This window comes from Argopecten irradians, chromosome 8, assembly GCF_041381155.1.
Source record: "Argopecten irradians isolate NY chromosome 8, Ai_NY, whole genome shotgun sequence".
Lineage (NCBI taxonomy): Eukaryota > Metazoa > Mollusca > Bivalvia > Pectinida > Pectinidae > Argopecten > Argopecten irradians.
The window spans coordinates 6133151-6145227 of NC_091141.1; the positions used below are offsets into that span (position 1 = coordinate 6133151).

Here is a 12077-nt window from a genome sequence, read left to right on the forward strand (position 1 = left end):
TTCAAGATAATTTTCTTTGGTTTTATTCAACAAGCATACAAAAATTTAATGACATGAAAATAATGTACACATAAACAGTTTATCAAACAACATCTTTTTGGTTGACTCTGTGCTGGTTAATTGTGCAGATGTTAATATATGTTTAAAGATGCTCCACCGCCGACAAAGCATAAATGATACCCATCAGTTGAACAATAATTGGTGTTTGATCATGAATATATATGTCTAATTAACACAAAAAAAATATATGAAATAATTTATTTTACCTTTGGTGCATGCGCAATCTGTTCTCCAGTCCATATAGGATATAGTGACTTGAAATTTTTTCGGGATGCAATTAATTATTTTTCATATCTTTAACTTGAAGTAAAATCAGAAGCTCAAACTTTTCAATGGTGGTAATGGTGTATAGTAAGTATCTTTTGTAACTGAAGAAAAATACTACATTGTCTGCTCCTGTTTTCGATAGTGAAAAAATACCATTTGTCAGCGGTGGAGCATCTTTAACAAAAGATCGTTCAATATCTGTTTTAAGTCTGATCTGGTAAAACTAAATGCACAATGTTATTGAGATATCAAATTACAGACTAAAGGACACAATAGAGTTTAATAACACACAACCTTACACACTAATTAATTAACACCTCCCATATCACATATTAGTGAGTGAAACATGCAGAAATAGACATACAAATGTACAAAAATAACAAAAATATGACTAGATTTTTATTTTAATAAATAAATATAGTGTACTACAGATACCAAAATGTTGGCTATTTTTGTTTATTTGGAATAACCGGATCCACCGTTTGTTAAACTATTATTTCAAGTATAAATCCTGATGGACCTGCAATTTTGGAAACAGGCTTGTGAAGGCTTCGACAAGGCTGGTCTGAAAACAATATAAAATCACCATCACCAGATACGCCTTTAATTCATAAACGAACGACTAGGTCTATTTTGGATACAGGCTTGTGAAGGCTTCGACAAGGCTGGTTTGAAAACAATATAAAATCACCATCACCAGATACATCTTTAATTCATAAACAAACGACAAGGTCAAGCCATATAAAACAAACGGCCCTAGTAAATAGACAGAATGTGGAACACTCTAACAACTTAGTTTGTCTAGTTTCATTGTAGTCCATTTTCAAAAATGATAAAGAAATACACCCTGCTACAAACCGATAGGGCATGGTAAAAAAAAATCTATGTGCGAAGGGCAATAACTCCAACAAAAACATTGACGAATAGGTGTTGCAATACATTTGTGACAGAAAAACAAACTAGTGACATCTTTTTCACTAATTATAAGTTACTCATTTGAAACAGAAATTGTTTATTTTTTTTATTGGTCTGAGGGTTTTTTTCTCCTTTCCCTGAGGTCGACTCTGATTTACATGTACATACATCCAAGTACATTGTAATTACATTGTATTTATGAAAACAAATTTATATTTGCAGAAACTTATTAATTTTGCATTTTCATGTTTAACAATTTTTTCATAGTGCTTTAATTCAGCTCTATTAAACTAATCATTTTTCTTCTCGTAATTTCTAATCTTTCATGAAATACACAAAATTTTGTCCCTTACAAAAATAGATGGGTTTTACAATACATATTGTACATGCATTTCTTTTAATCAATTCACTCTCATTTGACCTTTGGCATTTGAGTACATGTATTTACAGTGCTTTACTCACAGTGCACTGTACACCAGCTTTACATGTACCTGATACAATTACACAAGTTTCCTCAAAGTAATTCAATATGTGGGAAGCTTTGACCATAACAAGAAGGACCATGCAGGGCCTAGTTTTACAAACGATCTTAAACTTTAAAGAATTCTTAAACTTAAAATTTCCCATAGGAAAGCATTACAGAAGTAAATCTTGGTAAAAGATCCTTCCTTAAAATCTGTAATGTTTTCCTATGGAGAATTTTAAGTTAAAGAATTTCATAAAGTCAAGGATTGTTCATGAAACTGGACCTTGAATTAGCTGCACTAATTCAGTATGTATTCTTTGATCTGAGATTAGACTGTAATCATACACTCAAATCAGAAACTTGACCCTTGTGTCTGAGGCTACTGACAAGGTTTTAGAAGGACTTGGTATTTCCTGTTTCATCTGTAAGACAGTTGTTTCCTGTTTAACATTTGTTTTTTGGTCTAAATCTGTGCCAGAATTGGCTGGAAACGGAATTGGAATGATGGAGAATCCGTGGTCAACAAGAGTTTGAGCAGTCACATATTTTACACTTTGTCGACTCCGCAAGCCATGAAGACTCCAGTGATCAGTCATTTTGTTTGTAGAACGCTTCTTGATGACTTTGCCTACCTTTGTGGTGGCCATGAGGTATTGTCCTGAAGTATGAAACACAAGTAATTGTATTACTGATGTAAACAGGAAATTTCTATTGTGCAGAAATTTTCATGGTTTTCCTGGTTGCTATGTAATCGTGAACATAACAAGAGGTCCATGGGCCTTAACGGTCATCTGACTATTAGCACAATACAGCATAGTCTTTAAAGATTTTAGCATCTTTGACCTCTGTGACCTTGAATCAAGATCAAGGTCATTCATTTGAACAAACTTGGTAGCCCTTCATCCCAGCATGTCACAGGCCCAATATCAGGTCTCTAGTCCTCCTAGTTATTCTCAAGAAGTCATTCAAAGATTTTAACCTATTTGACCCCTGTGACCTTGAATGAAGGTCAAGGTCATTCATTTGACCAAACTTGATAGCCCTTCATCTCAGCACGCTGCAGGCCCAATATGAGTATCCCTGGCATTTCGGTTCTTGAGAAGAAGTTGTTTAAAGATTTCAGCCTATTTGACCTCTGTGACCTTGAATGAAGATCAAGGTCTTTCATTTGAACAAATTTGGTAGCCCTTCATCCGAGCATGTTACAGGCCCAATATCAGGTCTCTAGGCCTCCTTGTTATTTTTAAGAAGTCGTTGAAAGATTTTAGACTATTTGACCCCATGACCTTGAATGAAGGTCAAGGTCATTCATTTGATCAAACTTGGTAGCCCTTCATCCCAGCATGCTGCAGGCCCAATATGAGTATCCGGGGCCTTTTGGTTCTTTGGTTCTTGAGAAGAAGTTGTTTTAAGATTTAAGCCTATTTGACCCCTGAGACCTTGAATGAAGATCAAGGTCATTCATTTGAACAAACTTGGTAGCCCTTCATCCAAGCATGTCACCGGCCCTATATCAGGTCTCTAGACCTCCTAGTTATTCTCAAGAAGTCGTTTAAAATATTTTAACCAATTTGACCTCTGTGCCCTTCAATGAAGATCAAGGTAATTCATTTGAACAAACTTGATAGCCCTTCTTCCAAGCATGTCACAGGCCTAATATCAGGTCTCTAGGCCTCTTAGTTATTCAAAAGAAGTTTGTTTAAAGGATTTTTAGCCTATTTGACCCCTGTGACCTTAAATGAAGGTCAAGGTCATTTATTTGAACAAATTTGGTAGCATTTCATCCCAGCATGCTGCAGGCCCAATATGAGTATCCTGGGCCTTTCGGTTCTTGAGAAGAAGTCGTTTAACATCATTTTTTGTAAAAAAACTAATGAGGTAACAATCAAAATAATATGTTCACTGTCAGTGCTGCATTCCGATTGATCAAAAGCAAGTGAGTGAGCATAATGAAGTGAAGTACTATATCACTTTTATGTTCATCGTAAAACTTTATATCTCACTGCGGAAAAGGCCCTATAGGCCAGGATCACACGCCTGCTATCTGATTACGGATATTACTTTTCTGCTGTGTGTTGACAATGCTACACTCATCTTCTATCACATATTTGAAGGACATTTCAAAATGCAACTTTTCAACAATTGGATGGGACAAACTCGCTGAAAATGTGGCAAATAAGGCAAGAATTATGAATACAGTAGACTGTAGTATTTGATGATCAGAATCTATATACCTTGTGTTACACCCAGACAGTCATTCTTGTTGGCCTGATCAAATTCAAGATTCCTCTTTCTCCTTGTTACAAAAGAAGCCTTCTTTTCTGCATTGTAGCACTCTACCTCAATGAGTCCAACCCGAGACATCAGATCGGTGGCCAGCTTATCACTCTATAGCAGCAAAACAAACATAAACTAAATAGTCAAAGCATAAATGAAAATTTTCTGAAAGTAAATCTCGCACGAAAGCAAGGTGGATAAGGATTTAGAGTAGCCAAAAATTTCTGTTAAAATGGAGAATTTCATCTTACTTATAACATAGTTCAAGGTCAATCCACTTTTATTCTTTTATCAGAGCAAAGAAAATTGGCCAAATGATATAACTATGAGTACTAGAAGGTTAATTATAATACACATGTGTGGGGGGACTGGGCTGGATTGATCATTAACGACCAAGTAGCTAAATCTGTAGATCATCTTGCTAGTGTTTGGATAAGGACATGGCCCCGACTTCTCGAAAAAAAGCGACTTAAGTCATAAATTTTCATATAAGTTACATAAGGAGAAAAACTTAAGTTTTGACTTAAGTCTGCACTTTTGTTTCCAGAAATTAGGGCCTGGGTTTAAACCCCATTCTGGTTGTTACATTTTCTCTACACTTGTCACAGACTTTGGGCCCAACAAAGTACCCATGGTTGTGGTATAAGGGTCTCATATGTCTTTGAGGATGAAGACTTTGAGAATGAAAGGACAAGTGTGGAGGGACTGGATTTAGTGAATCATATCAGTGAACAGGTAGCTCAATATGTTAAGCATCCAGCAAGTGTTTAATGGTCCAAGGTATGAGTCCCAGTCTGCTACTCTTTCCCCTTTCCTCTGGTACACATGTATGCAGTGTAGTTTAGATATGGCAAATTCTTTAATACAACAAAGCAGATAGAATTAATATGTAGCATACAAACCTCTCCGTGACAGAATCTTGGCAGAGAAAACAGGAATTCTAAACAATTATTTCTATCTCGGAATCCTGACACAAGCCTGAAAAACAATACATACAAATAAATCTAAACAAATATGAAAACATATATATAGAAAATAATAATGGTTGCCAGTCTGCGATTTTAAGTTCTAGTCCGATGCCCACAACTAGTAATTTTGCAGCCGAACTAGTGCTCATTGTAATGATCTAGTCTGATTGGACGAGTAGCTTCCCTCCCAATTAAAATCATTTTAAAACACTATATCTGCAGTGGTCAATTGCATTTTCAACATATTTTGAGTGCAATCTGTATACGATTACTTCAGTCTGGATGCATCTTTTTGTTAGAATTTGCCTTCAGACTTTACTTTGGGTAACAAATAGTAAACTGATGATGACCGAAGTGCTGAATCAAAATGGCTGTATATTTATTTTGGACTAGTGTTTAAATAGCCAGACTAGTAAAATTTTGGGGTTTATTGGTCCGAAGGACTAGCAGTGAAAAAAGCTAATGTCACAGACTGGGTTGCTTACTAAACAAAATGAGAAGATTTAGAGATTTAAGATACATTGATCAGGTTGATCCTGTAAGCTTTTATACAGAGTTGTGTGCCAATTTGATCACAGAATCCACTACCATACGTATGATGTATACAAAGTCACATATACTGAATGTATAGACGGTTATTACCACAAGTCACAAGTCAAACTTTTTCCATTCTGAACTAAAAACTAGAAAATTAAATTTCATTGGTTTTGAATTTTTTGGCTTTACCTGTAACAAGGTTACAAAGAGCTTTAACGGTCATCTGACTATTGGCACAATACAACATAGTCGTTTAAAGATTTTAGCCATATTTGACCCCTGTGAATGAAGATCGAGGTAATTTTTTTTTTAAAACAAATATGGTAGCCCTTCATCCCAGCATATGTCAAAGGCCCAATATCAGGTCTTTAGGGAAGGCGGTCAAGGTCATTAATTTGAACAAACTTGGTAGCCCTTCATCAAAGCATGCTGCAGGCTCAATATGAGTATCCTGGGCCTTTCAGACTTGAGAAGAGTCGTTAAAAGATTTTAGCTTTTTTGACCTCTGTGACCTTGAATGAAGGTCAAGGTCATATATTTGAACAAACTTGGTAGTCCGTTATCCCAGCATGCTGCAGACCCAATATGGATATCCTGGGCTTTTTGGTTCTTGAGAAGTCGTTTAAAGATTTAAGCCTATTTGACCCCTGTGACCTTGAATGAAGGTCAAGGTCATTTATCCCAGCATGCTGTAGACCCAATATGGGTATCCTTGGCTTTTTGGTTCTTGAGAAGTCGTTTAAAGATTTAAGCCTATATGACCCCTGTGACCTTGAATGAAGGTCAAGGTCATTTATTTGAACAAATTTGGTAGTCAATCATCCCAGCATGCTGCAGGCCCAATATGGGTATGCTGGGTCTTTCCGTTCTTGAGAAGAAGTCGTTTAAAAGGTTTTAGCCTATATAACCCCTGTGAACTTGAATGAAGATCAAGGTCATTCATTTGAACAAACTTGGTAGTCTTTCATCCCAGCATGTCACGGGCCCAATATCAGGTCTCTAGGCCTCTTAGATATTCACAAGAAGTTGTTAAAGGGATTTTAACCTATTTGACCCCTGTGACCTTAAATGAAGGTCAAGGTCATTCATTTGAACAAACTTGCTAGGCCTTCATCCAAGCATGTTAGAGGCCCAATATCAGTACCCTGGGCCTTCTGGTTCTTGAGAAAAAGTTGTTTAAAGATTTTAGCCTTTTTTACCCTTGTGACCTTGAATGAAGGTCAAGGTCATTCATTTGATCAAACTTGGTAGCCCTTCATCCCAGCATGCTACAGGCCAAATATCAGAACCATGGGCTTTTCGGTTATTGCGAAGAAGTCGTTTGAATGAAAAGTCTACGCACGGCGCACAGCGACAGACAGTCCATGATGACAATAGGTCATCCTGACTCTTTGGGTAAGATGACCTAAAAATGTAATCCATCCTTTTTTCATGATCATAACAATGTCCTGCAAAAAAGCAAAATGATCCTGCGAAAACAACTGGCTACATTATGGTATTAGGCTATTTCATTCAGGATAGAGCAAGATGATATTATGAGTCAGGATGAACATGCTAATACAATCAGGTGAATAACTTCATTAAGGGGTCTAGAGGCTGTTGGTTTCAGTTCATACCTGGTTTTACCCGGTGGAACACTCATCTTTTTTACCACCTGTCCATCAACGTAAACCCGATAATATGAATGTGGAGTGGCAGGATTTCCACGAACAGCAATTGTAAATGGTGTCACAGGCCATTTCTGGATTCCAAAAAATAAAAATTGGTATAAATTTTGCGTAAATACTGAGTACAAAAAAGCTCTGATTTGAGATATAACAGATATAAAACATGTTGTTGTCTTCATATTTAGAATTTCTTACTTGCCCCATATTAACTATTTGAAGTTTTTTTGCTGTTCTCTTAATTTCATAACTATAACAAGAGGAACAGCTCATTTTATATAGATGTGTATGTGTGACCCACCATTTCATACTAACTGTGTGGATACTTTATTCTAATTTAGATTTCTTTATCAGGTTTAGCACAATTCAAATCAGAACAAGAAAATTTATTTGATCAGAAGTACAGTTGAAGGTCATCTGAACATGACCCCTTACGTGATGTTGTCAGATCCTCTAAGGAACAGAGTGGTTGTAATGATATGTATTTCAATAAGATTGCAATATACTAGATTTAATTTCAAACATATCATGATAATTATTTTATATAATTAAGTATTTTATGATTTGGTAATGTAAAATTATCATGGTCTGTTACTCATACTCAGTCACTAAAACCAAGTTCAAAGAATTTTTATCTACTTTTCCTTTTTTCACAGCTTGCATATCTTCTACAGAAATTGGGTTAATTTATACCGGGCTCAGAGTGGTTACATGTTTTGACACAAACATCATCAATTGTTAGCCTCTACCTTTGGGTTTCAAGTTTGAATCCCACATGGACCACTTGCCAGGCCCTGACTGTCGATTGGGTTTTTTTTCTTTAGTACTCCAGCTATCCAACACATCCTTTTTACGTCAGTTTTGAGAGACCAAAGGTCATGTGTAAAGTAAGATTTACTTTTAATTGACCTGATTTTTGTGACGTCACTTTAACTGGAAGGTGGGACTAGGTACTCAATGGTAAATTGAAATTTACCCACGCTGTTTTGGTATCTTGAAACCCAGTACTGTCCTTGGCTGTTAATAGAATGTAAAACATAAACCCAAATTAATAAATGCGAACAAATCAATAATTTGTCATACCTGTTTTTCATGTTCCCCTTGAATGACCTCAGTATATTCCTGCTTATAACTAAATGGTGTGAACAAGTTGCTCTCCACATAATGGACTCCATCTTTGTTGTATTCTGGCAGTGTGGTGTCCCCAACACGAACCGATAGGGTAAAATGTTCGTTTGTTGGCATGCTATATACTGGCTGGTGTACTGTTAAACCACCTTAATGTCCCTTAATGAACAAAAATTACCAATTAAATACCTTAATTATACACTCTTTGTATAAGAAAAAAACTTCTAATTAAGGTCACTCAAAAAAAAATTGTGTTTCCGGTAACCCGATCGACCCTATATCTATAAAATCAGTGCCTACTCAAAAAGTTTTTATCAGTTTTGTCCTCAAGCAAACAAAAAAAAAACCTTAATTTTTGCCGGTTTTGCACAAGATCTTGAATTTTTGTACAAACTCTATAGATTTTAAATTTTTAAAATTTTATTTGGCCTAAGTGTATGAACAAAAATTACAAATTAAACAACCTTTTTTTTTTAGGAAAAAGCTTTCTTATACTTAAGAAAATATCTACCTGGTAATCGACCTATTTCATCGTGTTGAACTTCATCTCGGTTTATATATGTTTATGCTACATGTAGAATATATATACTATGATAAATAGTCCGCTAAACCTGCTCATATTGAAGGATTGATCAGACAGAACTTCAAACTCCTGTGACAGAAACGCGGGAAACTTGTATCTCTGTATTAACTGTATTATCCTCGTCGTTCTGAAAAAAAACAGTGTCATTGATGAACTCACAATTTGAGACTTTTAAAAAACTGACTTACCGTAAATACCGTAATAAGTAATTATATAAATGTAGATTCTATCTGAGTGAGTACGAACGTACCATAGGCTTACTTCAAATTTCCAATCAAACCGAAAGTAGTTCGGAACGAATCCCAGTTAAAACGGCCCCACTGTAAAAACGGCCCCAGGTCAGAACGGCCCCACTGCAATAACGGCCCCAGTCAAAACGGCCCCGTTACAAAAAAAATGTTTAAAAAAGGAACATATGTTTATTTCAACTTATATTCAGCGTTGATTTTGTTTATTTTATTTATAAGAATTTATATATTGTCTTGTACATTATAATGATAGAAAAATACGAAATACGGCACCAAGGACTTATATGAGACATATAAATCCTTGACGGCACTAATTTGTAACTAATCATTTCATTATACATGTAGAATTTATGCCTAGATATTCTACAATGCTTGTTACAGTGAAATTGTTTAATATCTCAGATAGGTTTTCTTGCTGTGTTTTGTTCTTTCTTTTGTACAACGTATTTTTTTTCAAATTGGAAACTGTTTATTTTAACAAAACTACATTGTAAATTATACACCTCTGTAAAACATTTCTTTGGCAGAATAAATGTTAAATTATGGATACTTTTGTTTCTGATATTTCATTATTAGATCAACGAATGATCAAATTGGACGCAAATAGCCGTGAAATTGGTCACGGTTCTAGCGATGTACATTTATATAGTCTTTTAATATAGTCAATGAAATATACATGTTTATCACGGAGACTAAGAACGGACTGTGGGTCATAGACACAATCATATTTCATTCGAAAGATTTAATTTTATTTTTCCATAGCCTCGGTAAGAAAACAAAAACTTTAATACAGATGGCTTTTGCTGGAAATACTTTCGAATTAACTTCATACAAACATCTTATTATTGCATACATCTCGGTTATCTGCATAAGGTGTAAATATATATAGAAAGGAGAAGAAATCAGAGAATATTGAATTTTGCAATAACGATAGTGAGGGTGAATTTTATTTCCTTAAAAGTGCAAAGTGTATGAAGATTTCATATTAGAAAACCATTTTTTGTCCGATATTCCAACGTGTTTAAGTTGGTTCAATTACTTAATGCACAAAATATGAAAGAATAAAATAATCTTTGTAACTATATTTCATTAGCCCTAGAAAAGAACATTACTGTAATTAAGATTAAGACCAAGTTTTGTGCTCTCTTTCTCTACTACAATACATTTCAATTTTATCAAGAATGTATGTTTTTATCAAAGTTGTGTGAGTGTGGCGTATATCGTCACTGTAAACCCAAAGCAAATAGAGAATCTGAACCCATAACAAGTTATGATTGACAGTTGTCACCACAAGAGGAATTAGCCGTGGTCAGTGTATACCTAATTATATGGTAATTATATAGTGTATACGGTGTAATTGTAAAGGCGCTGTACGGGAAAGAACAAATCAAATCATGAATATAAGTAAAACAATACATGTCTATATATAAAGGATACAATTCAATTCTGCCTCATACATTCTGTTGGTCTCATGTAAAACTCAAGCCGTTCTCTTCGAAATTTCAGTGCATGTTATCATAATTCACATAATTAAAACTTATTTTAACGTCTTTCATAACTAAGAACAATACAATTGCTCAAATTCACTAAATTTTTGACACTTGTGCATTTGATTTCTAATAGTTTAACAAAATGTTTCACATACTATTATTTGGACGTTTTCTATTTAATTAATGAGAAAGATAATCTATTTCTTGTAATTTCTTAGATACTGATATGTGAGCTACATGTAATTCGTTTTGTAAGATAATGTTACAAGCAAAACTTACCACATATTTTACAGTGAACATTTAGAAGACAAATGTATATAATCAACACACTGAACATATTGAAAAATTTTGCAACAATTAAAGATTTGAACATATTTATTACTTTAACTGCATTCTCAATATTTTCCGTTTGTCAAAATATCAAAAACTCCTACCTAAACAAGTACAAGTAATTTCCGAGTTAAATGCTAGCACTTCCCTTTTCAACAATATCTTCGTCTCAACCATACATGAATCGATGAGAAATCAATACTAAAAGTATTTTGAAGACATTTCAAATTGATTTCTTACTTGAATATTAGATCTATCAAACGCTGCTAGAGATCGTGAACGTAAAAAAAAAAAAATCAGTCATCATTTGCAACCTCATTTACTTGTAAATGTAGGTATACATTATTAACCTAACCAACCATCTTTAATAAGATAGACAACAAACATGTTCATTCATTTCAATTTACTTTTAATTAATCTCAATGTGTTCCGTCATAAGCTTTGTCTTATATCTGCCTATATAAAAGTGAGGCCGTTCCGACTGGGGCCGTTTTAACTGGGGCCGTTATTGCAGTGTGACCGTTTTAACCGTACTCCGTTCGGAACACATCGGCATTTGAGATATTAAGCGAAACAACATGCACATGTACGGTGTGTTCCGAGTAGATATTTAATAAAAGTACTGAAAGTACTGTTAATGTTATACCTGGCTATAATATAGGACACATGTGTGGTATTAATCAATAAGTGACCGTCCTCTTCTTGTTAATTGCAAACTTTCAAAATTATGTTAATATGCCATGCGCTGTTTTTAAAAACTGTTCTGTCTTCTGCTCAAATCATACTGTCTGTCTTCTGCTCAAATCACACTGTCTGTCTTCTGCTCAAATCACACTGTCTGTCTTCTGCGCAAATTACACTGGTTTGGTTTGTGAATATTTATCATAATATTAACAACCAGGGCCGTTTTCGATTATACGGTTTGACTGGTTGGAACTAGTTGTTCGTTTATTAATCAAAGACGGACTTGGTGATTTTATATTGTTTTCAGGCGAGCCTTGACACACTGTCTGTCTTCTGCTCAAATTACACTGGTTTGGTTTGTGAATATTTATCATAATATTAACAACCAGGCCCGTTTTCGATTATACGGTTTGACTGGTTGGACCTAGTTGTTCGTTTATTAATCAAAGAAGGACTTGGT

At 34.8% G+C, this 12077-nt stretch overlaps 1 protein-coding gene across 4 annotated transcripts; it reads right to left on the reverse strand.

Moving 5' to 3' along the window:
- Nucleotides 1–7: 7 nt before the first annotated feature.
- LOC138329195 (uncharacterized) lies at nucleotides 8–9198 on the reverse strand. 4 transcript variants are annotated; one of them, XM_069276005.1, is made up of 6 exons: nucleotides 9116–9198; nucleotides 8238–8441; nucleotides 7107–7231; nucleotides 4888–4963; nucleotides 3943–4096; nucleotides 8–2366 (listed from the first exon to the last, which is right to left on the reverse strand). In XM_069276005.1, exons 2-6 carry the CDS (start codon nucleotides 8397–8399, stop codon nucleotides 2056–2058), a joined length of 828 nt encoding a protein of 275 aa, XP_069132106.1. In that variant the 5' UTR covers nucleotides 8400–8441; nucleotides 9116–9198; the 3' UTR covers nucleotides 8–2055. The 4 variants fall into 4 exon arrangements, with proteins under 4 accessions (XP_069132106.1, XP_069132104.1, XP_069132105.1 ...); XM_069276003.1 differs by having other exon boundaries at nucleotides 9054–9195; XM_069276004.1 differs by lacking the exon at nucleotides 9116–9198 and adding an exon at nucleotides 8794–9012.
- Between the last annotated feature and the right edge of the window lie 2879 nt (nucleotides 9199–12077).